Source organism: Phalacrocorax aristotelis, chromosome 5, assembly GCF_949628215.1.
Source record: "Phalacrocorax aristotelis chromosome 5, bGulAri2.1, whole genome shotgun sequence".
In the NCBI taxonomy this organism is placed as follows: Eukaryota; Metazoa; Chordata; class Aves; order Suliformes; family Phalacrocoracidae; genus Phalacrocorax; species Phalacrocorax aristotelis.
Genome location: NC_134280.1, coordinates 54,763,639 through 54,789,594, shown reverse-complemented (window position 1 = coordinate 54,789,594; position 25,956 = coordinate 54,763,639). Strand labels below are relative to the sequence as shown.

The window sequence follows — 25,956 nt, the reverse complement described above, 5'->3', positions numbered from 1 at the left end:
AGATTATTTTTCTACTTTATAGAAGAAAACATTCCCTCGATGTGATAAATACTGAACGTGACTTTTGCTCAGGCCGCAAATAGCATATTACTTAATCATCTACTATTTAAGTACCTGTTTGTTTTGTTATGAAGTGAAACTTTGCAGCAAGATCATATTACATGTAAAGCGGCTTCCTGCATCCTTCAGTATTAATCCTCAAGTAAAAACAGATTGAAGGTAGTCCTAGGGTAACTTTAATAAGCCTCATCTGCTGCATCCCACTCACTAGTATCCCACATTACACATTCCTTGCCCTGTCTTTGCGCCCGCTCCACTGTTTTTTCAGCCTCTGGATGACCTTGGCAGGAGGATGGGGATGGGGAGGTGAGCTGGCAGGGACCTGCGCCTGGGGGGCACAGGGGCCATCACCAGCTGCTGAGAGCAGGGACAGGGCTGGAAAACACAGGCAGCCCTGCAGAGAGAGGGGCTGCCGAGCACCTGCGCGTCTTAAGATGGAGGCTGTGTAAAGCCTTAAGTGGGCAACTGTGAAATGAGAGAAGCCCCTCGAAAGGGAAAAATGGGGGATGGTGAGGAGTCAAGGTGGAGCTGGAAGGGTGGAAGGCCACAGGAGTCTGTGCGAGAAGTAGGAATGTGAAAGGAAAGGGTAGGTGCCGTAGAGTGGTACGCAGGTAGGCCCGGGAAGTCAAGGGAGGAGGAAGGCTGGGGCCGGGGGTGCGCGGGCACAGGCAGGCGACCGGGCTTGCCGGAGTGAGACGCTGCGTTGGGAGGGACCCGAGATAGGGCAAGGGCCATACGTTGCGCTGCCCCCCTCCCCGTGCCTGGCACCGTCGGCACCGTCAGCCCTGGGCGGTGCTGGGGCCAAGGACGCGGCCCGGCCCGGCCCGGCCCAGTCCGCTCCGGTGGCGTTCCCGAGCCTCCGCGGCGCGGCCGTGCGGGGGCGTTCACCGGGGGCGGGAGGGGCAGGCCCGGCCGCTGGCCCCCCTCGCCAGGCGGGGAAGCCGCTGTGCCAAGCGAGCCGACGCCTCTGTCGGCCCAGAGCGAGCGGCCGGAGAAGCGAGCCCTCGCTGGTGCTGCAGCGGCGCGGGCAGCGCGTCCTGCCCCGGCACGGGCTGCGGGCCAAGGAGCCCGTTGTCGGGAGGGGACCTCTGCGCCTCCCCAGGGCCCGGCCACGGGCTGCAGCCGGGGGTCGCAAGGACGGACGCTCCCCGCAGGCCGCGTCCCCGTCTGCGGCCACCCCCGGGGAGGAGACGCGGCGCAGGGCCCAGCCGCTGCCCGGCCGGCGCCTCGCCAGGAGGGGGGCGGCACCAGTGACGCGGCTGCCGCCACCGGGAGCCGAGTGAGCACCCCTGCGGGTGTGCGCGACCGGCCAGCCGGCCTGCCCGCCCGCTCGCACGCCCCGGGGCGGGGCCCGCTCCCTCCCTCTCCCCGCAGCGCATTCGCCGCGGGGGCCCCCTCTGCGGTGACGTCACCGTTATTAAAAAAGCGCCCCGGCAGGCAGGCAGGGCAGCGGGCAGGCGGCGGCGGCGGCGGCGGCGGCGGCGGCGGCGGCGGCGGCGGCGGCGGCGGCGGCGGCAGCGGCAGCGGCAGCAGCACGTGCCCCGCTGCCGACATGGTGTCCCCCGTCACCGTGGTGAGTGCGAGCCGCGCGGCAGGCAAGGGGAGCAGGACACCCCCTCCCCGGGCGGCATCCCTTCCCCTCTCGCCCACCCCACCATCACTGGTGCTCGCTACCCGGTCCCCGAGTGGGGGGGGCTGCTACCCTCCCGCCGCCGCTCCCCGCGGGGCGCGAGGCAGCAACCGTTGGCGCCGGGAGACCGTTGGCGGAGACCCCGCCGCGGCCCCCCGCGTGCGCTGGTGCCACCCCGGCAGCTGTTGCTCCAGCGGTGCGCCTCCCTCGCCATCTCGTTCTCCTCTTGTCATTCATATTTTCAAAAGACTCAGTAACTCGGCTGCTTTGCGCAGAGCGCACCTGCTCAGAGCGCCTCCGCTCCGGCTGCCCCTGCGCCGTGGCAGCGCCCGGAGCATCCTCCTGCCCCGCGGCCTCCCTGACCCCGCAGGCACCTCTGCCGAGGTGGCCGTACTGCCCGGCCGGTGATTGGGCTACGGCTTATGTCGGCCACCGCGGCGGGCAGACCTTGCCATGGGCTGGGCCACCTCCCACCGAGACCCCATCGCCCCTGACAAGCCAGTCTGGCACTTCCACCATCTAAGGACTTGAGCGGGGATGGTGTCACCTGTACCGGTGTCTCATGGGGGAGTCATTGTGCTTAATTAAGGTAACCAGCAATAAGGTAGTGAGTCGCCGCTGTCCTGTCAATAGGTGATGTGTAGCAGTACAGCTGGATTCATGGAGCAAAGCTGGCAGCTGAAGTAGCTGTGGCTCATGCCAGGCAGGGCCAGCAATACCAGGTCCTGGCCCTGCATGTGAAGGGGGGGGTGTTTCAATGCTGAAAGAAGACAAAATGCTTTCAGCCAGAACAGCAGAGAAGCTGCGCTCTTAGACACACTGCTTTGGATGTTCCTGTTTCTAGAAGGCGAGGGTTTTGTCTGAATACACCAGCAGACTAATGTGCGCTGTAAGAATCGCTAACTCTTGGTGGGAGAGTTGCCTGGTGCTTTGCTGCAGCACTGAACACCTATTGCTGGTGTCCTGGTTCCCTGCGGAACCATTGGTATCTTGTTTTAAAACATTTTGGTTAATGGCTAGTCTGTTGCGTTCTCTCTCACAGGTAGAAATCCCATCCCTTCCCTGTTCCCCATTTACAAAGCCAGGATTCAAAACTTTTAAATTGCTTTGCCAGTTCTGCACAGCAGCTTGTATTGTCTGATACTTCAGATGAATTTTCCCCCAGTTATTAAGATGTACCTGGTAAATTCATCAGCAGCCTGGGGGTGATTTTTATCTTTGCCGACAGAGGGAAGTAGCTTGCAAATTATACCATTGTGGTGCTAAACTTTTTTTTTTTTTTTCAAATATGCTTCTCAAAAATAACTAAAGAGGTTTGGTACCTTTGCACTTCTGTGCTGTAAGCTAAATTCATCCTTAAGTTACAGTGAATTTTGTGTGTCTACCTCAGAAATAAAATCTTAGGCTGGGACAATACTGAAATGGCTCAAAAACTGGCAGAATTTGTTTCATAATCCACAGGAGGCAGTATTTGGCCTTTAGGGCTAGTGAATCAGTGTGGTCTTGCAGAGTATATTTCAGCTGAGCTTTGAGAAGAGGCAAATTACTAAAGCATGAGCATGTGTTGGGAAGGGTGTATGTAGTTCAGACCGGAAGGCTTTACCTACACAAGAAATTATGCTTTAGGAAGGTAACTTGGGAGGGAAAAAGAAACCTGCTTTTTTCTCTTGCGCTTTTGACATGTAACAATGCGTGTTCCTGCTCCGGCTTCATGCCTGACATACTGACTCTTTGCTTCACCAAAGGCAACTAAGGCAGTGGAAAGGCTGTGGAAAGGTGGAGGGATGATGAGCCTGGGAGCTGCAGCCAGTGCTGCAGCTGTTTACCATGGCTGTAGAAGTGGGAGGGGAGGGCAGAGTATATGATCCTCCTCCGAGCTCATAAAAAAAGAGCTGCCAGCCTCCAGACTGTTAAGGAGCAGTTTTGCTCAACACCTTCAGTGGGTTTTCACGTCGCTCTTCTCCAAAGGAGTGCACTGTGCTGCTACAGCATCGGCTCTGCTGTGGTCCACAAACGGTGTCATGCAGCAGCGTGCACTGCCCGGGAGCATGGTGCGGCTCCTGCACAGCTGCCAGCTGGAGCCGTGCAGCAGATGAGAAGCAGGGTGGCTGTACAGCTGGTGGGCTCCCCCTGGCGAGTCGCTTGCTGAAGGGAACAGCAGTGGGCAATTGGTCTGGCCACAGCTAGGTGCTACCCTCGGGGGCCCAGGCCTTATCTCTGCACCACACTGCCTTTTGCTGTATAGATAGACCAGGTGTTTGGGGCCATAGATAGACCATGCCTATCTCTGCTTTGACACATGATGGGGATGCTCTCTCTGGGGGCAGCACCTGGGGCATAATTAAATTAGCCAGAGGAATTGATCTGTCTACAGTGGATGTCCTCTGCCAGTACACTGCATCATCAGCCTCAATGGGGAGGACACGAGAAAGGCACAGCGGAGAGTGACATGATTTTGCTTCCTGCTTTCAAAGCGATGGCCTTAGTACATAACTGCAGCAGATGGCTCTGACTACTTATATACAACCTGGTCTCCTACATCTCCCCCTTTTTCCTTCTTTAGGACACTCTTGTAACAAAAATCAGAAACCCTGAGCTCCAAGTCTGCTCTACAACTGATAGCTGGAAGAAATCATGCAAGGAGTCGTAGACCATGGAGAGGAAGCTAGGGAGAAATCATGGCTAGGGCTGCTTGTTTGCTGGCTGCCAGGTATGCATCATGGCCTGGGGTGTTTGGCATGTCTGCCCCACGCGCAAAGACAGGCCACAGCACTGTGAAGAGCTAGCCAAGCTGTTGTCTCTGGTGCTGCACAGTTTGGATGTGCTGAGAGGGGAGCATGCCCACAAATAAACGAATTGGGCCAAAATACCTATTAACATATTGTGCCACGTTCTCAGATGGGATAAAGCTCTGAGGTCCTGCTGGTGCCAGAGTCTAGACTTGCATGGCACTGGGCTGTGGCAGAGAAGATGCATTTGTCTGCCAGTTCTGCTCCAGCTGGTGAGCAATGCTCGCTCTGGTTAGAAGTCACCTTGGAGGTAAGCTTTTACTGCTTACTCTGCTAGACAAGCAGGAGCACCCTGCTTAAAAATTATTATTCTTGATACAGCTCTGAGTAAGAACTGTTTTTTTCTGCATAAAGTCGTGTGGGCTGAGAGCCTGCTGTTGGAGAGCATTATTAATAAATGGTGCATTTACTTCATGGATACGTGAGTTTAATTCCTTTCTTGTTCAGCCATCACTGGTCCCATCTTAATAAAAGTCCTTTCTGAGACTGTCTCATTAGTGATTTTTGTCCTGTGGGTTTTTTTTTTTTGTTTTTGTACCCCCTTCCCCCCCACCCCTACTGGTTAAGCAGTTTTTAGTGTGAGCTTGTGGGAGATAGCCCTTGCCTTAAGGACCTCTCTGTTCAGAAGGCACCATGATTGCAGGGGCTACAAGTGTTCAGGCGATCAGCCTGGAGACACGCAGTCATTCTGGTATTTACATAATGCTCCTTGCTCAAAGGGACCTTATTTTGCCCCTAAAGTTAGGGCTAAACTTAGTACAGGGCTTCGCACCACCTTGAGGAAAACAGGGCATGGGAAATATAAAGACATTAATTGGCTGAGAATAGGTCTCTTTTGGGGGCCAGTTATAGATGATATTGGTGTGTCTTTTTAAGTGAGATGAACTATGGTCTCTCATCCCTACATCATGCTGTCTGTATCTGACTTTTACTTGGCCTAGCACAGTCATATGTGTGGGAGGGAGGTGAAGCTCCCTGTTTGGGCAGATTTTTGCCCAGAAGCCATATATTAACAACCTCTATCCCTTCCCTTTCATCCTCTGCTGTATATGCATCTTTAAACAGAGATAGCTGGGATGGGGAAGAATATGCATGTTTTGGATGCATCAAGCAAGTCAGGCCCTTGGCCCGTTCCCCCCGTGTGGGAAGTAGCCAGCAACCCTCCTGGGAACAGCCCTTGTCAACTGTCTGGGTAGATGCAGGATATCACTGTGGGGGAGTAGGAAGGTCAGTTACAAAAACTGGGCAAAAAATGTGAAAGGTACGATCTGGGAAGGTAATAATGAGTACCAACTATTGGGTAGGGCTGGAGAATTGGATGGGCATCACTGGAGTTTTGGAGGAAGGGCCAGACCAAACTGATCCAGATGAATATAGAGACCTGATGTAAATCATGTTGCTTAGAGACTGTGCTGTGGGCCATTGAAGCAGTAGTAGGTCTAAGCATAGTTTTAAAGATTTATTATTAGAAAGTGTGCTCTATAATCCTCAAACTGCCATTGAAAACAAGAAAGCCAGATCACACTTTGAACTATTTCAGCCTTTGTTTCTTAAATAGAGGATGTATTATTTCTGCATTAATGTATAAAGTGTTAGCAACAGTCTAAGTCGGAAGTAACTCTTATGGTAGAGAGGTTAATTTTACTTGTTCTCTTTGTTTATACCCAATATTGTTGCTTTCATTATAATTTTCCTGATTACTTAAATACATCATAAATTGGGATTTTACTGTGCAGGAGGCTTGTAAACATACACATTTATTTACCACAGACAATTATGGCAATATGGCACTTGTATAAAACCCAAGGCAATTTAAATGAATTATAGAAAAGATTTCTAAACATCTGAACTCAATGAAGTAAGGGAGAGAATCATCACAAGGTAAGCTTAGCAGGATCTTAGTAGCATTTATGTCAGTCACACCTTTTGGGAGAAGCCTAAAAGCTTTGGTCCTTCTGAGCAAAAAGCTGTGCTGCTTTGTGCCAGCTAGAGCTCAGGCATAGTGTTACATGCCACGATTTATTTTTTCAGACTGAACTTGTGCATTCTTCCTATGACACTGACATTCTTTGCTGTAGCTGTTGCTATGAGAGGGTGGGCTTAGATGTGGGTAACTGAAATGGGAGGCTAGAAAGTGCAGGCTTCTCTCACGCTCTTCCCAGTCCCAGTGTGGTTGCACTAAACAGTTAGTGCCGATCACTGCTGTAGGCACTGCTGTAGATTAAAGGCTTCATTAACTCAAGTATATCACTCAAGTCACATGCGCCTGTTGTTCAAAGTGTGCTTTGTGCGTTAAGATTATGGGTCCGGTTCAGAAGCCTGTACTTACACATAGTTCCTCCGAATGGACAGAGATGCATTTCTTCTATTTTCTTTTCCTGTTCAAGTATCTATATCCAAAATACACTGAGTGCGACAGAAGAGCCAAAGTTATCTTTCTTGTGGGTAACTCTGTAGTAATAGGGAAATAATAACTCCAGTGAAATTATATTCTTAGAAAAAGATGGCATCTGGAACCCGTCTTCTGCTAGCATGCAGAAACTCCTGAACAGCAAAAAGATTATTAGTTACATAACTCTCTTCCCTCCCGGAGGCCTAAGTGGCTATTATATTAGCACTTAATTTTCCTGCTGCCTTTCATGTCACACAACACCCAATAGATTTGTAATTACAATAGAGATGTAGGTTTTGCTTACTGCAGCATGCCCAAAATGAAGGTGATGGTTATTGCTTCTTCTAGCTCGCTGGTGCCCTTCCTGTGTCAATTCCTTTCACTCCCATAATCTAAATAGTGTTTCACCTAATGGCAGGTTTCTGCATGACAAGTGTGTCAGTCTGGAGCATCCCTCCATGTAATGCTGAACAAGAACAAGTATCCAGGTGACATGGAGCAGAAAACTGTCTAGGAGAAGATTACATGCAACCAGAGCTAAAAGGTGGTAGGTGGACTGGGGGAGAGTTTTCCTGGAAGATTTCAAGTGTGCTGGGGTGGGAAGGATTTCAGATATCTGCAGAGAGCCTGGGGACTCACGCTGCAGATTCTGACCCAGAATTGCACAGGGTGCAGTTTCTCTCTGGGTAAGTGCAACTTGTGTCTTTTCTTCTGTTAATTTAATGTTGAAGGCTGACTTTTGTTTTGCAATCTGCCTGTTAATGAGGAGGGTGGCTGTTTTGATTCATCTTGCTGTGGGCTTATGGAAATTCCTTGTTTCTACCACGCTTTCTCCCAGAAACTAATTTCTATAGATCACTGTAAAATATGTGCTTTCCAAGACGAGACAAGCCATGTTACTGAATTGGCTTTGGGACTTTTGTCAAGTTTGAATGGTGAGGTTTAATTTTCTGCCCCTCACCAGACACCGGCTTTAGAGACAGATATGGTGGCAGTTGGCATCAGGCATCACATTTCTGATTATGTATCAAAATGAGTGCATTTCTGCTAGTGGCACATAGCCTCTAGTTGAATCAATGCTTGAGACTGAGGGTAAGTTTGAAGTTTGAAGTTAAGTGAGCTGCACATTTTTCAGCAAATACTAGACACATGGGGCAGAACCTAAGCCTTACGTGAGTCATTTTGTCTCCCACAGCTTCAGCAGAACTGGATTTGTGCTGTCTGAGAGCCTGTGACCATAGCTTGGCTGCTGTATCCCTATTTGCTTGTGTCTTGGTTTTGTTATGGCATAAATCAGAGCCAGCCAGGGTGCTTGGATAGCAGTGCTGACTTGTGCTCTGTTGCAAGAGAAAGTAAGCAAGTTGCATGGCTTTTCCCTGCACCCTGACATAAACGGAGCATGATGACAAATTTATCACTTAACTGATGTTTGTGAAGTTTCTACTTGGCTCATGTCCCATGCATCTGTGGACTTGCACCCTGTCATGGTTTAATCCCAGCCAGCAACTAAGCCCCACCCAGCTGCTTGCTTGCTTCCTTCCCGGTCGGGTGGGGGAGAGAATTGGAAGGGTAAAAGTGAGAAAACTTGTGGGTTGAGATAAAGACAGTTCAATAGGTAGGGGCAAGAGCTGCATGCACAAGCAAAGCAAAACAAAGCAAGGAGTTCATTCACTACTTCCCACTGGCAGGCAGGTGTTCAGCCATCCCCAGGAAAGCATAGCTCCATCACACGTAACAATTTCTTGGAAAGACAAACGCTGTCAATCTGAATGTCCCCCCCTTCCTCCTTCTTCCCCCAGCTTTATATGCTGAGCATGACGTCTTACGGTGTGGGATATCCCTTTGGCCAGTTGGGGTCAGCTGTGTCCCCTCTGGCTTCTTGTGTACCCCCAGCCCATTCGCTGGTGGGGTGAGGTGAGAAGCAGAAAAGGCCTTGACTCTAAGTGCTGCAGTAACTAAAACAACCCTAGTAAGCAGCTGCACGCTTACTTGTGAGCATGGTCTACATTTGTACATGCAGCCCGATTACAGCAGCAGTTTTGCAAGTGAAACTGTTGATAAATTAGTGTGAATCTTGGGAGTGCATGGGTTAGTGTTTGCGTGGGTTAGTGTTTGCAGACGTTAGTGCTTACATCTGCCTGCCCCACATCTCTTGAGACTGGCTGGGAAATTCCAGTTTATTGTCATGCAATTTGTGCCTGATACTGGCTTGCCCAGGTCACAATGTCTTGACACAAGAATAGATATTGGAAATAAAATCTCTGACTCCAGTGTCATACTTTGACCTTACTTTTTCCTGCCTCTTAAAGCATATCTTGTCTAGACTCTGCTCTTCCCAGAAAGGTTGGACTAGATGATCCCTGAGGGCCCTTCCAACCTGTGATTCTGTGATTCATATTGGTCCCATGATAACACGAGGAGGGCTGCTGCTTTTTTGTACCAGAGCGGCACCTCTCTACATACACATCTTTGTTGGGGTGCATTGTTATTTTCCCTTCTAATTTTCAACATCAGTTTCACACACTTTCAACCTGCAGGACATGATATGCAGGTAGAGCATTTCATTCAGCTTTCCGTTAGGCACAAGACAAGCAGGGCTGTCCCTCCTAGGTTTCCCAGGACAGCCCTGCTTGCTTTTGCCAGATTTTGCTGATCTTATTGCAGCCCCTTGTGAGGATCTGTACAGTGAAAATCTCTTGCATAGAGCTACCAGCTTTCCCAGCTGCTGGCAGCTGCCTTTCCCATCTCTTTCAGTTCTGCCTTCCCCTTTTGCAAAAACCTCACCTGCTAGGTGTGCATGAATCTGGTGTGTCAGCCAGAAAGGTGAGCTGCAAAAGTGCCTTTTGTGTGCTAGAGGTGGTTTCACCCTTGGCACATATTTGGGGATGGCTGGTAGGGCTGGTACAGCCTGGCATGTGCCACCTGCCTTTTCTGCAACATTAATGGCTCTTTAACTGTTATCGTAAGGGCCTGTGATGGCACCAATGCCTGCAACGCTCTTCATTTAGACCTGCGTTATTCCCCGTAGATGGTAGGTAAAATGAGGCTTTCTCTGCTGAAGAAGTTCCTTTTGGATGCAAGGCCCTCCCTTTCCTCCCAAATACCAATCCCTACCATCAAAGCAGCGTGTGGCAAGGTAGAGCTTTGCCAAGTGCCCATTTCCCCTGAGCGCCCAACCTTCTATGCGTCCCCTCTGCTGCGGTCAAGCAATGGGGTGGCCTGGGCCCTCCAACAAGTACATAATGTTGCAGTGGATTGTGGGATGCAAATAAGGCTGTAAATGGGAGAGTGAAGGCAAAAGGTGGATGTCAGCTCTGGGGACAAGTTACTCTGTGTGCAGACCCCTCACTTCTATTATCTAGAGGCTCAGCCTGCCCTTGGTGCTGACAAGGAAAGAACTGACAGTTCTCCATGGGGCATTTTACTTTGGGTCTGCCATCTCAGAGAGGCTGGAGTGAGGCCCCAGTCTTGCCACACAGCTTGTGGCGCAGATGTCGGTGTGTGGCACTTGCCTGCAGCAATGAGCCTTGCAAGGGGGTGCTGCTTCTGCTGTGGCCCTGTGCCCCACCATCAGCACATTGGGCTTGCCCAGCTCCTCCAAGGTAATGCTCAGAACAGCATAAAACCTAACACTATTTTTTCCTGAGTAGCAGAAATCTGCATTCTCTTTCACAGAAGAGTGTGATATAAATAATGACAAATCTCCTGAGAACAAGGGCTCGTAGCCTGGAAACCATCCCCAGGATGAGCTGTGGAGACTCTTCCATAAGCAGTAGAAATTTTTTATCTGGATTTTAGTGTGACAAGCCAAATAACTGCCTCTTCCCATCCTGAGAGGAAGTGCCTAGGACAGCCACTGACTGCGCATTTCAGGGTGCTGGCTGGCAGGCTCCTGATGTTCCCTGTGGCTTCACAGCATCCTCCTGAAGTCCTGGGCAGTGCTAGGGGACACAGCTGCACCTGAGCTTATTCACCGAGGAAAGGTGTGTGCTCTTGTGGTGGCAGCACTGCAGCTCTGATGAGCAGAATGAAAAGACAGACCCATTGTGGTTCAGGTTTTTAAATGTCTGCAAGGGGTTCTTTTATGAGTGTTACAGCAAAGGAAATGTTCAGAGAGACTTGCTTTCTGCTACACAAAAAGGAAGATCTGGAATCCCAGGAGGGAAAGGCAATCTTTGCTCTGCGATAAGATGCTGGCAGGCAAATGCTGGGTTTTTGCTTTCATTTCTGAGAGCCAATGGACTACCCTGAAAGCATATCTGTGACAGCTCCTACAGGTCTGCAGACATTGGAATTCTAGACTGGTTTAACACTGTTGGTCATTGGGAATAGTACATTGCTGACCGTACTCAGAAGGCAATCTCCAAAACCGCCGACAGCCATAGGATTGCTATAGATGTGGAGTCAATCATTACTACCACAGGTTAAGAAAAGGTTTTTAAAATAGCCCTGCTTGTGGTCCTGTGCCAGTCCAGTAGACAGGACAGATGATGCTTGGTAATGTTTTTTCCAACCCAACCAAAAGAAGCCCTAGCAAAACCACATACATCCAAGCTGAGTCTTCAGGGTGAAATGTGTTTGTGTGTAATTTGATTTTTATGAGTTGACATCTGTTAAAGAAAGGCATTGCCATCTTGGTGGCTTCCATGCAATCCCAGAAAGCCAAGGGCAGATACCCCAGTGACTTTGTAAGGCATTGGCTGGTGTAGCAGTATCTCACTTTGTGTGGCCTGATAGTAGTAGTTCCTGCGTAGTGAAGGTTCAAGAGACACTGTCGCATAGCTTGTTGACCGCAGTTAGCCAAACTAACAGGATTTCTTCTTCTATTTAGTACAGGAAATACCTTTATGGATGCTGTAACTTCCTTAATTGCTGGAGGGAACACTGTGGTCCAGTGTCTCAAGATAGCTTTGGGCAATGTCATGGTTTAAGGCAAGAAGCAGGATGCAGGATCCCCTGATGAGGTGGGGATTATTTCCTTGGCTCCAGAACCACCTGCTTCTACTTTGGGCTGTTATGGGACTGTTCTGTCACATTTCTAAGGCCTCCTGCAAGGACTGTTTTGAAGGCAAGAGTCCAGTTTCCTATTTCTGACATTTCCTCACACTGTTTTACATCCCAGGTGTTTGCAGATGCATTTTTTTAAAAACTTTTGGCTATACAGCAGAGAGCTGCAATGTCCAAGAGCTCCCAGGTCACATTGGCCCTGAGCCAAACTAGCCTTGTCAGCAGCCCCGTTAGCATGGTCAGTGTGACTGCTCAGCACCCAGCATTTTTTAATTTCTTCCTTTATGAACTGAAGACAAGATGGGACTGCTGTTTTATTCATATTGCAGCTTTGCAAACATGGGCTTTGCTGTTTCTATGTGAGTCGCAGCCTTAACTTGGGAAGGGGCAGAAGTGAAGCTTGCCAGCTGCCTTTTCCTGTTATCACTTATCTCCCTCCCTGACCACTGCACAGGGATTGTGCTGTTGTGTTGCCTTACAACAGGGGTTGTAGCTATTTGTTGTCCTCTGGAGAAGACCACAAAGCTTGTCTAATGTTTCTCTCTTTTACATTCCTGAGCCATTTATTTAAATATCATTCATATACTGTGTGTTCAGTGCAGTTTTCTCCTAAAACCTATCCTAGAGAATCCCCTTCATAAATATACTCCCATATAACAGATGATAGGGGGTTTGGTGGTGGATCACAACATGGCTGAGGTAAAGCCATTGGGTAGCAGAGAGTTCTCTTGAGCAGCATCTATGGCTAAGGACAGACAGCAGTCTGTGGCAGAGAAATTGCACTTGGAGAGCAAACATCAGGAAATAAACCTTTGCAACAGCCGTGTCTGCAATCTCGCATTGCTGGTGCTCCCATGACACGATGAGCCTTGCTCACGTGCTCCCCAGCTGGCTCAGTACAAAACAACCCGTTCTCGACGCTCACCTGCTGCCGCTCAGCTGGGCAGCCATGCTGTGCCCCTGCTGTGCCCAGGCGTGTGGCTGCACTGCAGGGACTTGAGCTGTGGTTTCCCCTGGGAGAGGCTGGTGCAGGCAAACGTTGCCCTGCTGCCAGGTAGCATGTGCCCTGCTGCCAGGCGGCTGTGGGGAAACTGCTGCTCCAAATTTCCTCCCTTCTTTCTGCATCTGGGGCGAATATGCTCATCTGGAAAATTTTAACCTCAGTGCTGATAGATTAACCCCCCATGGTTAATCCAGAGGTTAAGTTGAATGTTGATGTGACTGCAAGTCAGGCAGGATTTTGGCTTGGAAATGAAACTTTTTGTTGCGGTTCTCATTTCTGCGTGCAGCTGTGTGTGGAGCAGCTCAGACCAGCACAAGGTCCCTTTTTAGATGCCCATTTGATTAATCCTCACCCACTGCCTGCTCCCCTGTGGCTTCACCAGAGAGTGACTTTTCTGGTGCCAAGAACTTGTGCAGCAATATACCTGAGTTCACCACCCAAGGACTGTGAGGGCCTAAGCCAAATTCTTAATTGTATTTTTCTGGCAGATAGCCATAGCTTGGTCTTAAGGAAAAGAAGTCAAGTATTTCTAGCTCTCAGCTCTGTGTCAGTCCATTGTGGAGCAAAGCTGGGAAGTGCGGCTGGAGCTTACTTTGCTTCACTGGGGGGTAATGCCATTGATCCATGGGGAGGAAGAAAGTACCCAGGCTGCTGGGGTAGAGGGGGGAATGAGAGAAGCCAGCAAGCCAGCCCTAGCTTGCAGGAGGAGTTGAAGAGACCCTGAGGATGGAATAGCTGCCTTGGACCCATTGCTCCTGCCATATGTGGCTGAGCTGGGAGGATAGTCCTTTTGCGGGTGGGAAGTGTTCAGGCCGAGCCCTGTTACTTTTGGCTTGTGCTGAACAATGGAGGTTCTCCTGTCAGACAAAACCACGATTTTTTGACCACCTGTGAACAGGTCTGGCTGGACAGCTGAGCACAAGACGAATTTCACTGCATTACCCTTGTTGGAGAAATGGAGGCCCTGAGTTGTGCTGGGGAGAGCCAGTAGCTGCCATAAAGCACCACAAGGCCTGGCTAAACTCACTGCATGGTATAAGCATGATGTAGACAGAGGATTACCAGCACACACATTCTCTCAAAGGCCAATCAGGTATCATCCTCTCCTGGGTGATCTATTAGCTATTTTACAAGTCCATTGTAGATGGAGCCTCTATGGTTTTGTTTCCACTTGAGAGGAGGAGGGTTTATCTATCACCCTGAATTTCCTGCAGCATGTGGAACCTGTTCAGGAGCCATCTGCCTTGGATGCCTGGCCTGTGGCACCTCCAACACAAACATAAACCCTCTTATTAATTCCTTGTTTGCACAAATTGTTGGACAAACACAGTATTTCAGGCAGGTTGGTTGGCTGGTTCAGTAACTCTTCACCACCCTCCATAAACAAGAACTTTTTTTCAGAATTTTATTCAGGAGTAACTTGGGGCATGTATGAGATAGTGCCTTCCTTGACAAAAGGCAATTGATTCTCCTCCAAAAGCATGTTTGCTCCTGCAGGAGAGCGGAGTTGGAGGTGAAGCACTTTGCACTCGCCTACACTCATGAGAGTATACCAGATAGGGCTGTCCCCGCCAGCCCCAGTATTTCAGCAATGCTGTGGAGTGAAAAGCACTGGCTGGCTAGTCCCTTAACATCTCATCTGTCTCCTCCTCTCTCACCTCTGAGCCACCCAGGAGGGATGCAGAACTAAGTGGCCAGAGTGGCTGCTGGGGACTTTGCTTTGTGGCCCGGTGAGGTACCATGCCAGGGCTGGTCATTGCAAGAGCCTCTGCATCCACCTGGGAAAGGGGAGATGTGAGTGGTGAATTTGAGTGCCCAACATCTGAATCCTCCCTATTACACACAATTCTGTCCCCCTGCCTAAAAACTCCCTCCCTCAGTTTCAGTCTGTACAGATTCAGAAGGCTTGATGTTGCACCATCTGAACAAAGGTGGCAATGTGCAAGCAAGCCTAGGATGATGGTGGCTTTGCAGTCACCTCGTGTGGGTTCATGGCCAGGAATTGCCCAGCACTGCTGCATTTCTCCTTGGTTCAGCAAAAGTTGATGGGTTGATGAATTCAGGGGAAAATCAGCTGCCTCTGGCTAGGATCTGTGCACACATGGACTTCTCCTTATGGTCTATTCATTTTGGTTCAGCACAAAGATGGGTTTTCTGTAGGTTCAGCCTGATGGGGAGTTGTATTTGTTCCCCATTGCTCTGTAGATGAGAGCCTGTGGCACATTATATATATATATATATATATATATACTTTGTCCTAACTGTGGTCCATCCCCAGGCTGAAGCAGCTTTCCCTCTATGACTCAGACTGCACAGAGGATTGTCAGAGTCTTGGAAAGAGCCACATATTCTGGGGAATGAGAATTCATGGGCTTGCAGTGGCAGCATAACACATGGCAACAAAGCCACATAAATATTTATTGGTGAACAACTGGGGGCAAGAGCTATTGTCACAGTAGAGCAGAATCAGGGCAGGATCCATGATTCAGGATGCTAGAAGCCACAAGAAACAACTCAGCCATGGATATACAAAACGGTACTCAGCCAGCCAAGACCACCGGGAGGGATGGGCAGAGGACAACAGCCCAGCTTTTTTTGGCCAGTGTGCACAGTTGTGCTCAAGTGTTGCTCAGTGGAATAGCTGGGGTATTATTATTAAAAAAAACCACTTTTCCTGGAAAGCAGCATTTTACAGCCCAATGGGCGTAAGCCATATCCCCCCAGCAGGTTGTCACACTGCTGGTGTCTGGAATAGGCTGTATACTCATTTTCTGTGCAGGCTTATTTAGGGGATTTGTGGAGAGAAGAGCATTATTTGATACTCCACATTGTTTCCTGGGACCAGCGTGAGGCTTAGGAACAGTGAACTTTGTCCGACTTAGCATTTCAAAGCAACAAGCTTCTGATGTTCTTCTATACCTCAGGAGCAAGATGTATCCGTCCATGTGGCAGCTGGATTTTCTTCATCCCACTTGTGAGGTAGATACAGACAACTGGCTCCAATGTGTTAAAGAAAATCATGGCACTGGCTTACAAATGTAGCTATTCCTCTGTGGTTGCAGCTTATTCTTGGGTAGAGGAGCTAGCTGTAAATTTTTTGGCTTGCTTATGTGCTTTCAGCACTCAGGACAGGCTGTCTGTGCTGCTGAGGATCAGCATAGATGTTCCCCAGGTCATATCCCCTAGTGAATATTGGTTTATATAGATGTGAATCATGAGCATCTCCTAGTGCTGCATAGCGGGGAGGCGCAGGAAGAGATTATCCCATGGGGACCCCCTGGGCTTTGGTCGAAATCTCCAATAACTAATTGAAGCTATAGCTTAGAAGCTGTTGTATGAAGCTTTTGGTCATCTTTGTGTGCTATATCTTATATATTGCATGTTGGGAACTTTTGTCAGTCCTTATTACCCAGAGCTACTTCTTCAGGTCTGCCACTTCTGTAAGAGTCTTTCTTCATCAGCTAGCCTAAAGTCTCAAGACATCTTACAACAATACCAAATGACAGCATGGTTGGAATACTTGTGTGATAGCATCATCTGTCACTCTTGAACAACAGCAACAAAGAAATGAGCAATAATTCAAACTGGAGCAGAATAAGAACAGACAAAACAAGATGGGATATTGTAAACTTATGAATCCCTAACAGGAAAGTGGATATCCAAGCCCTGGGCCTCCATAGAGCTGCATGTGCCAATACCATGCTCTGTGTGAAGATCAGACATGTCAACCACAAGCAGAAAAAGGAGGAAAACATAGGCCCACTGTTAAATGGAAAAGAAGAGTCAATCACCAATGATGCTGAAAAGGCAGAGGTCCTCAACACCTTCTTCACCTCTGTCTTTACCAACACTGTTGGGTCCCAGGCTTTGGGAACGAAATTGCTGATTGATCCAAACGCCAACCCACCATCAGTGAAGGAAGAGTTAGTACATGAATTACTACAGGAGCTTGACCCCTACAAACCAATGGGCCCTGACGCCATCCACCCGAGGGTGTTGAGAGAGCTGGCTGACATCACCGCAAGGCCACTCTTCGTAATCTTCGAGAAGTCCTGGAGAACGGGGGATGCCCCAGAGGACTGGAGGAAGGCAAATGTTACCCCTATCTACAAGAAAGGCTTGAGGCAGGATCTGGGTAATTATAGGTCCATCAGCCTTACTTCCATCCCTGGCAAAGTTATGGAATGAATCCTCCTGGGGGCCCTCTCAAGTCAAATGAAGCACGTGATTGGGAAAAGCCAACATGGCTTCACTAAGGGCAGATTGTGCTTGACAAACCTGGTGGGCTTCTATGACAAAGTGACTTGCCTGGTTGACATGGGGTGGGCGGTGGACATTGTCTACCTGGACTTTTCCAAGGCCTTTGATATGGTCCCCCACAGTCTCCGCCTGGAGAAATTAATGCGTTATGGCCTAGGCAAGTGGTCTGTGCAGTGGGTGGGGAACTGGCTGACAGGCCGCACCCAAAGGATGGTGATAAATAGCTTCTTTTCCAAGTGGCAACCTGTCACAAGTGGAGCGCCCCAGGGATCAATACTGGGCCCAATGTTATTCAACATCTTTATAAGTGATCTGGATAACGGCATCAAGTGTAGCCTGATGAATTTTGCTGATGACACCAAGTTGAGTGGGGAAGTAGACACTCCAGAAGGGAGAGCTGCTCTGCAGGGAGATCTGCATAGTCTGGAAGAGTGGGCCAGCAAGAACCTTATGAAGTTCAACAAGGATAAGTGTAAGGTCATGCACCTGGGAACACATAATCTGGGAGTGCAGCAGAGACTGGGATCCACCTGGCTGGAGGGCAGCTCTGTGGAAAGGGGCCTGGGGGTCCTGGTGGACAGAAAGCTCAACATGAGCAAGCAGTGTGCTGCTGCGGCCAGGAAGGCCAACAGGATGCTGGGTTGCATCAAAAAGGGCATCGCCAGCAGGGCTAAAGAAGTCATTATCCCACTCTACTCAGCGCTTGTCAGGCCACACCTGGAGTGCTGTGTACAGTTCTGGTCCCTGCTCTACAAAAAGGATGTGGACAGGCTGGAAGGGGTCCAGAGAAGGGCCACCGAGATGATCAAAGGACTGGGAAGCCTGCCATACGAGGATAGGCTGGGAGAACTGGGTTCATTCAGCCTTGAGAAAAGGAGGCTCAGAGGGGATCTCATCACCGTGTACCAGTACTTAAGGGGCAGCTACAAAGAAGATGGAGACTCCCTTTTTACACGGAGTCACATGGAGAGGACAAGGGGGAATGGACACAAGTTGCTCTTGGGGAGATTCTGATTGGACACCAGAGGGAAATTTTTCACAGTGAGGACAGTCAACCATTGGAATAATCTCCCCAGGGAAGTGGTTGACTCGGCCATGTTGGACACCTTCAAGGGTCGTCTGGACAGGGTGCTGGGCCATCTTGTTTAGACTGTGCTCTTCCTGGAAAGGTTGGACTAGATGATCCCTGAGGTTCCTTCCAACCTGTGATTCTATGATCACAGAATCACAGAATGGTTGAGGTTGGAAAGGACTTCTGGAGATCATCTGGTCCAAAGTATTTTGGTGAAAGCCATGACACAACTTCCTCCTAGTCTGCCTAAGTCTTGGGGGTTTTAATTGGATTTGCTTGGGTACAGATAATTTAATAAATGGTACTTTCACTATAATTCCACAAATACAGAGATAGTGGCTTTATGGCAATTTAAACTAATTTGTAAAGACTCCAAGTAACTTAATAGTCGTAGCAGTTGAGAAAATGTTCAGTTTAGAAATTCAAAACTTGGAAATACTGTCTTATCATTGTATTCAAGATGTTTTCTGTACTGCATTTCAGCCCAGAGTAAATTAGCAGTGGAAGAAGGAAAGAAGTGGGAAGAAAAATGCAATAGAATTTGTAACAAAATGGCAAAACCCAGCTTAAAGCCATAAGAATCACATATGTTAGCAAAAAGGACCTTGTCACATGCATCAGGTGCTTTCTTTTCCAACACCATGGCACAGCCCCATCTCACGTTCTGTCTCTGAGACACAGGTGCAAAGGAGATGGGTGGCTTGATGCAATTTATCCATGCAGCCAAGAAATAATGTTCCTTGCCCTGAGGTACAGGCAAGTCCAGTCATGGATTATGTTCTTGGCTTTGCTCAACCCACAGCCGCCACTTATGTTGGTATGTGGTTTCCCAATACCAGCCGTGACTTGTCCTCCAGGTGGTAAGTTGCCCCATCACCTCTGGCCAAGCCTCAGCCACATGGCCAAACAGAGGGCAGTTCCCCAGCCTCATCCTCTGGTTGCCTCAGATTTTCATGGGAGGCTTGTCCCAAGTATTTCCAGTGCCACACCATCTCAGCAGGATGTGCTGCCCAGCCCTTAGGTGCGTAAGTACCTCTGTCTCAGCAAGTGGTGTCCCTCATTGGGCACTCATTTTGGTCGGAGCCAGCACAGGGGCTCCACTGAGCTGCAGCATTCAGTAATTGGCGAGGACGTGTTTGGAAATAACTCATCTGAAGTATACTTGTAGCAAAAGTGTAAAGGAATAAAGCGTTAATGATGAGAAGCCTGTAGCCCTTCTAGATATACAAGGTTATTCTTCTACAAAGGACTCTGTAACACTGTAAATTCCAGGGTTATGGGTGAGTAACTGAGACTGGAATATGACCACTTATGCCTGAAAAATTCCTTGACTGTTATTAGAATGGAAATAATACAAATGATTATTTTAAGATAAGGCTAGCTGGGCTTGGGAAATTCCCATTTAGATAGTAAGAAATGGTAATTTTAAGTTCACCAAGCAAACATAATCTTTCTGCACAAGTGCATATCTTATATTCAGTAAGTCAAGGTTCCTGGGGAAAATGACAAGTATAATTAAAACCTGTCTCATCATGCATGCACACAGGGGAGGGCAAGCTGTGACTGTAATGGTAACTGCTCATAGCAGGTGTTTCAATATGGGGTATTAAATGAAAATTCATGTGTTTATTAACCCAAATATGCTCCTGTATGCTTCTAACAGTGCTTCTGTGATGTGTTGCAAACAAGGCTGAACTTGAACTATATCTTTCATCATAAACGTTTGTTTTCAGAGGTACAAAACTACCTACCCTTAGCTGAGACTGTTACAGGGACCTGGACCACTGCTGATGCTGAAAAATCTTTTGCACTTCGTAGCTCTGGAGGTTGATATTTTTCTTGAAGGTGCTGAAGATCTTGGGCTTGTTATGGTGTGGTGCGGAACCTCCACAACTGGGGGGGAGAGGAGGAAACATTGCCAGAAGTGCTGCCACCTATTGCCTGAAACTGTGAGAGGATGAATGGGATCAACTACATTTTTAATAAAGAGGCACACAAGGGGAGGAGGCAGAGCTGGAGCCGGGCACCAGCTTTGGAGGTGGTTGGGGATAGCCTGAGCCTGATGTGTCACTTTGGAAGGGCAAGGTGCTGGGTCTGAAGGAGGGGGAGGCTTCGCTCTACTCTTCCTCTTTGACACTTGATAGTTCCCAGGCACCTGCAGTGCTGTGAGACTACGTGGGCTTTTATGACTTTTATTTCAAGTTCATTTCTTATCTGCTGCCAGAATTCTCCCAAGGAATGTAGACAAGAGGTGGTAAATGGTGATTAATTTAGACAGCCTAAGTAGAAAACTCATGATGGGCTCCCCATGTAGTACAAGAAATTAACGGCTTGCTGGTGTCCTTTTGTGAGTGAATTGTGTAGCCTGGTTGTTTAATGGAGTGTTTAAAAATTGTGTTGACAATAGCCTATGAATAATGTAAAGAGGAATAATGAAATATCGTACTGCTAAGAAACTGCTGATATACCTGGGAACTTTCCATCAGATGTGAGAACAATTTTGAAAACACTGTCTTCTTGGGATGCCCTTTATTTACGGTCTTGCTGCTTCAGAGATTGCATTCGCTTTTTAGATATTGCGTGTGAAGATGCCCTCCACCACCTCTGCCTCTGTCTTCCAGCTTCACCTGATTCTCTTTGCTTCTGTCTGTAAAAGCTCCTGAATTTTGATGAGTTTAGGCTTTATTAAATGAGCATCGTAAGTATGGAGATATTTGCTGTGCGGCCTTCAGCCATTCTAGGTATCTGCACCAAGGCACATTGCATCAAAGGAAGATGGATGCTGGTTTAGTGTCATGGCAATGTCCCGTGATGCAAGAAGCAGAAATAGGGCCAAGTGATTTGGAAAAAAAGACCAATGTTTCTTCTGCAGGGTTTTGGAGCACAGGCTCTTTGCATGAGATAAGCAACCCCAGTGTCACATGTGGATGTTCAGATTTTGATGGACTTTGCAGTGTCAATCCAGTTCTCATGCCTCAATTTTTCACCATGTCCTCCTCCAGTGCATGAGGCCTCTGAGTGCTTTGGCCATGACTAGTGGCAAGTTGTTGTGATTGTAAGCAAGTAAATATTGCTTGACCAAATTGATTAGAAGAGTGAGAGTGAACCCCTGCTTGCAGGAGAGCTCTGGAGGTTGCACTGCCATAGCTGCAGGAGGAAACAGGCCTCCTAAAAGACCCCAGGACGTACCTGATCAACATTGCAGGCACATGAGGCAATCACACTCTCTTCCTTTCCTCTTTGTTTTGGCCCTCAGCTGCACTCCAGGAGAAAATAAAATTGTAGCTTTGTTTCTCCTGGCAGGTTTTTCCCACCTGCACTAAAACGCAGAAATATCACAGAAAGCAGGTGAACACAGTGTGTATCTTCCCACTGTCCAGGGTGGTCTCAGCTAAGTGTATGGTAAGAGCAGACCCAGCTTGTGGAGTGTGTAGCTGTGCGCCCTGCCTCTGCTGTGGCTTTGTTATGAGTAGCCTACTGCTCATGCTGCATTTTTGTGTCTGGATTTACACAACAGAGCCCTCAGTCAAAATATTTCCTGCAATATGGGCAGTATATTATTAGTGTAAAGCTAGAACAAAGCAACATGTGACTGGTGTTGATATTAGTCAGCTTAGGAAGTGACCTCCTCACCTGGGAGGTTTATATGATGAGTTTTGAAATCATGTGGTGGTGCCAACAGCAAGCTCCAGGCATGAGGCTACAGGGCAGGAGAGAGAATGGCCTAGAAGAGAGCTGGTTTCCTCAGGGTGATAAGCAAGTGGATTCACCAAAATGGGAGGGAAGATTTGCACTTTTATTGGCTTGATTACTATTAGGATATTCCTGGGGAGTGCAGTATTTTTGCAGCTACAGGAAAGGTGTATAGAACGGGTTAGTCTAAACACAAGATAGGTGGCAAGGACCACGAGAGGAATTTGACTCATGGCCTAAATGTTTTCAGTAGAACAAATAAAGAGAAAAGGTATCTAAAACTTCCGCCATCTCCACCACCCAAAACCCCTCCTGCCAGCCAAGAAGTGTTTTCAGCAGAGTGGGTCACAAAGGTCTAGGCTGAGGATCATGGTCAAGTTCAACCAGCCTTTCTCAGGATAGAAATGCTGCTAGATGACAGTGTACATGAAAGAGCAGCTTTCAAATGGAGGGAGACAGTTCTTTATTCCACTGATGCTTCTGTTGATCCTATTAATTTCCCTTTTTTTAATATTTGTTTCTTTTAGGTGAAGAGTGAAGGCCCCAAACTGGTGCCCTTCTTTAAAGCCACTTGTGTCTATTTTGTCCTCTGGCTGCCAACTTCTAGCCCCTCCTGGTTCAGTGCCCTCATCAAATGTCTGCCCATCTTCTGCCTGTGGGTTTTCCTCCTGGCTCATGGAATTAATTTCTTAGTGTCACACCGGAGTGCCAGCCGCATCCTAGCAGGACTCATATTCTCGGCAGTGGGAGACGCCTTTCTCATCTGGCAGGAGCAGGGCTACTTCATTCATGGTGAGTGCGGTGTCAGTCCTAAAGGGATGCCACAGTGTCCAGCTGTTATTCTCTTTATTTAGTAATGAGTTGCTGGGCCACATGTTTTGTTTATTAGTGTACAACTTAAGCCCCAGGCAGTGGGAATCAGTCATCCCTTGACTAACGTCCATCATGGTTAGAGGAGTCACACTATGGGTGAGTCTTTCTCCTGAGCTTCTCTTGAGGTCAGAGTGGTAGTTGGGGCAGGTTTGGTTCCCTGTCATGTGCTCACAGCATCTCAGCTGGCTGGAACTGGGAAGGGGGCATGGGCAGGATGCCTGGGTAAAAGAAGGAAATGCTCACAGTACTCTGCAGCTCCCATGAAGCTAAGGGAAGTATCTACCTACTCTCTCTCTGCAGGGAGATATGTCAGCCCTTTGCTACAAGGATCAGAAATAGGACATATGGTGCAAAGGTCCTCAGTGAAGAACAGCTGGAGAGGACCCTTTTGTTTTGATAGACAGCCTGTAGCCTGGGGGAGGCGTTTAAGTGGATGCTAGAAACCAAAGCATCAGAAATCTTGTCCTACTTGCAGGTCCATCAGTATGAATCATGCAGCCTGTTGTACAAGACATGTCTGTTCTGCAAGGCGTGTAAATGACGGGGAATCAAGGACAAACCTTACCATAGTGGCCTGTTTTCTCTATAGAAAGATCCACATCTCCCAGAGCAAAACAAGCTTGTTTTATTTTGCTAGTTTGCAGACTAGAACATAATGATTTAGATTAATCATTTAAAGCCACGTTGAACCTGCCTGCAGCCAACACTCTCCCTGGCCTTGGACTGTCACAAAAAATCATCAGCAGTTAAGTCCTTCGCTAAAGTGACTGGTGGGGTTTCTGAAGTTAATTCAACCAGCACAGGGATCTCATGTATCACCCACCATTAACTGGGTGCTGTGACTGGCCCACTGGAAAGTGTGGTGAGACGAGGAAACTTTTCTGACATGTGCTGCTGTCAGCTATGAAAGTCAAAGACTTATTTTTCCCCCTCTCATAAGGTTAGTATTTGGTTTTATTCTGGGATTCCCACAATCTCGCTCTTTATGAGAGGGAAGTGTGTGAAATGCCAGACATGAAAGGCTAAATGCTCTGAATCTGGTTTTAATCCTGCTTCCCAAGGGCTTATCCCAATCTCATTAAAAGTTCATGTAAAAATTTTTACTGGTTTTGGTGGGGTTTAAATTAAGCCCTGAGGATTGTATCTGTCTGGCTGAACCTTGGGCATGTTGCTGAGGAGCTCCAGCTTTCTTTTGGGGTGTCATCCCCTCTGTGCTTAGTGTTGGCATTCCCACCATTCCCACCTCTTAACAGGGGTGCCCAGCTTAGTGCAGGTTGCCTCAGCCTGGCAGCTTGTGCTTTGTTTTTGCCTCCTGGAATTGGTCCTTGAGCTGTGGCTTGGAAAACATTCAAAGCCTGATCCTCACTGTGACCGTTTTTGTACATGGACTGTTCTGAACTTCTCCATTCCCACGTAGCTGGGATATCTCTGAGTTGCCTCTCCAATTTAGCGCTAGAGGCAGGTCAACCAGTCACGGCAATTCAGAAACTGGTTAATTTTATTTTAATCTGCAAATAAGATGGTTTTTCAACACTAGTCTCATAACTGAGAAGTGGTGCTTTGAGGGTTTAGGCACATTTTTCTTCTTAAGGAGAAGAAAAGCTCTCTTGGAGCATTTTGAAAATCTCACCCTTCATCCTGGCTGTCTCCTGCCTGATTCCATTCATGCTAATCCAGGCTACCATCTTCTGTAGTGAAGTGTTAACATTTGCATTTCAGCTGTTAGCAGATAAAGCATACCACCCCACTTCATCCTTCACCTCTCCCGCAAAACGTATTTTCTCCTATTTAAAACTCAGCAGGCTGCTGTTGTTGACAACTGACAATATTCAACCTTTTGACGTCATCGTTTGTGGGAATTTGAAATTTCAGGAGAATAAGAGGAAATACTAGATAAAAATGTACTTTCTGTTCAATTTCGATGTCTTTCAGGCTAAAAAAAAAATAGGGTTGGGAACTGGGCTGATTTGAATAGCTTTTGAGACAATGAGTTTATAAAAGGACATTTGTCCATTACTTTATAGGGAAGTGAGAGCCTGGGAACCTACTCCTGGCACTCTTGAGTTTTTTTCATTTTTGCTGTTTCAGTCTACTAATAACATGCTATTCTCTGACTAGTATCTTACTGCATGTAGAAGATACTTTACAGTGTTAACACCCATCTCCTTTGATAGCAGGCACTTAGAAACAATTTATGCTTTTGGTGAAGAAGACGGGGACTAACAAAAAGGATTTATTGCCAGCCTGAGGGGAAACTCAAGGGGCAGGGAGGGGGAAGGAAGAGGACAGAGAGGAGAGGGGCTGCTCTGCCTGATGTGGTTGGGAGGGTCGAGCCAAAGGCTGAGAAATGCAAGAGGAATGCACCCCCTTCCCTGTGCAGCTCTCACAGGTTTCCCCAGTTCCTGGTTTGATTTGTGGGTGTTGAATGAGCAAACCTGGGAGCTGACTCTCTTGTTTGTGACCAGCCTCACCACATATCACAAAACTCCTGCCTTTCTGAGTTTCTGCTTGGCTGCCACGTCCTGCCCTCCTCTTCTCCTCCTCTTTTTTGCCAGCTGCCTGCATGAAGGAAAACACATTCTTCAGTTCCCTATCCCAGAACTGTCCATATAATGCCTTTGAAGGAAAAACCACTTCTCATTGCTAGGGTGAACCACCCTTCTGCTTACTGCCCCCAGGGCTCTAACCTTTCCTGCGCTATAAAACTATAAACAGCTCTTGTCCTAAATCCCTCCTTGGTTTCCTCAGTGCTGTGCCCATGATGTGTAATAGCTCTGTGAAACATCAGCTTCTCATTGCCCTCCTTTGCACTTGTCTTCCTTCCCCTTCATACTGTCCATTTTTTCCAGCCTCACCTTGCAGACCAGGTCCCCACCAGCCCCCTCCCTCCTGTGGGTTCCTCTCTCATCCCAGCATGGCTGAGCTTTCACTGGATGTCCCATCTGGTCCTCCTCAAAGGCAGGGATACACTTCCTTTTCTTTGAGCTGCCTCAACACAGGAATATTACGATGAAGAAACATCTGCCAGCAGCAGGTTTTAGTGACTGTCCTTGACACTACAGCATCATGCTTTAAATGTAAACAAGTGCCCTGCTGGAGGACTCAGCTTCCCAGATTCTTTTCTCCACTTCATGCTTTAGAGCTGCATGAAAACTTCCAGCTACCCTAACCCTGCCA

The 25,956-nt window shown here is 48.2% G+C and overlaps 1 protein-coding gene across 1 annotated transcript in view; it reads left to right on the top strand.

Moving 5' to 3' along the window:
* The first annotated feature begins 916 nt into the window (after positions 1-916).
* Positions 917-25,956, top strand: part of TMEM86A (transmembrane protein 86A) — a 32,868-nt gene continuing 7,828 nt past the window's right edge. Inside the window, exons 1-2 of the mRNA XM_075094628.1 lie at positions 917-1,633; positions 22,434-22,698. Coding sequence (XP_074950729.1) covers positions 1,613-1,633; positions 22,434-22,698 — 286 coding nt within the window. The 5' untranslated portion in view covers positions 917-1,612. The remainder of the gene's footprint in view (positions 1,634-22,433; positions 22,699-25,956) is intronic.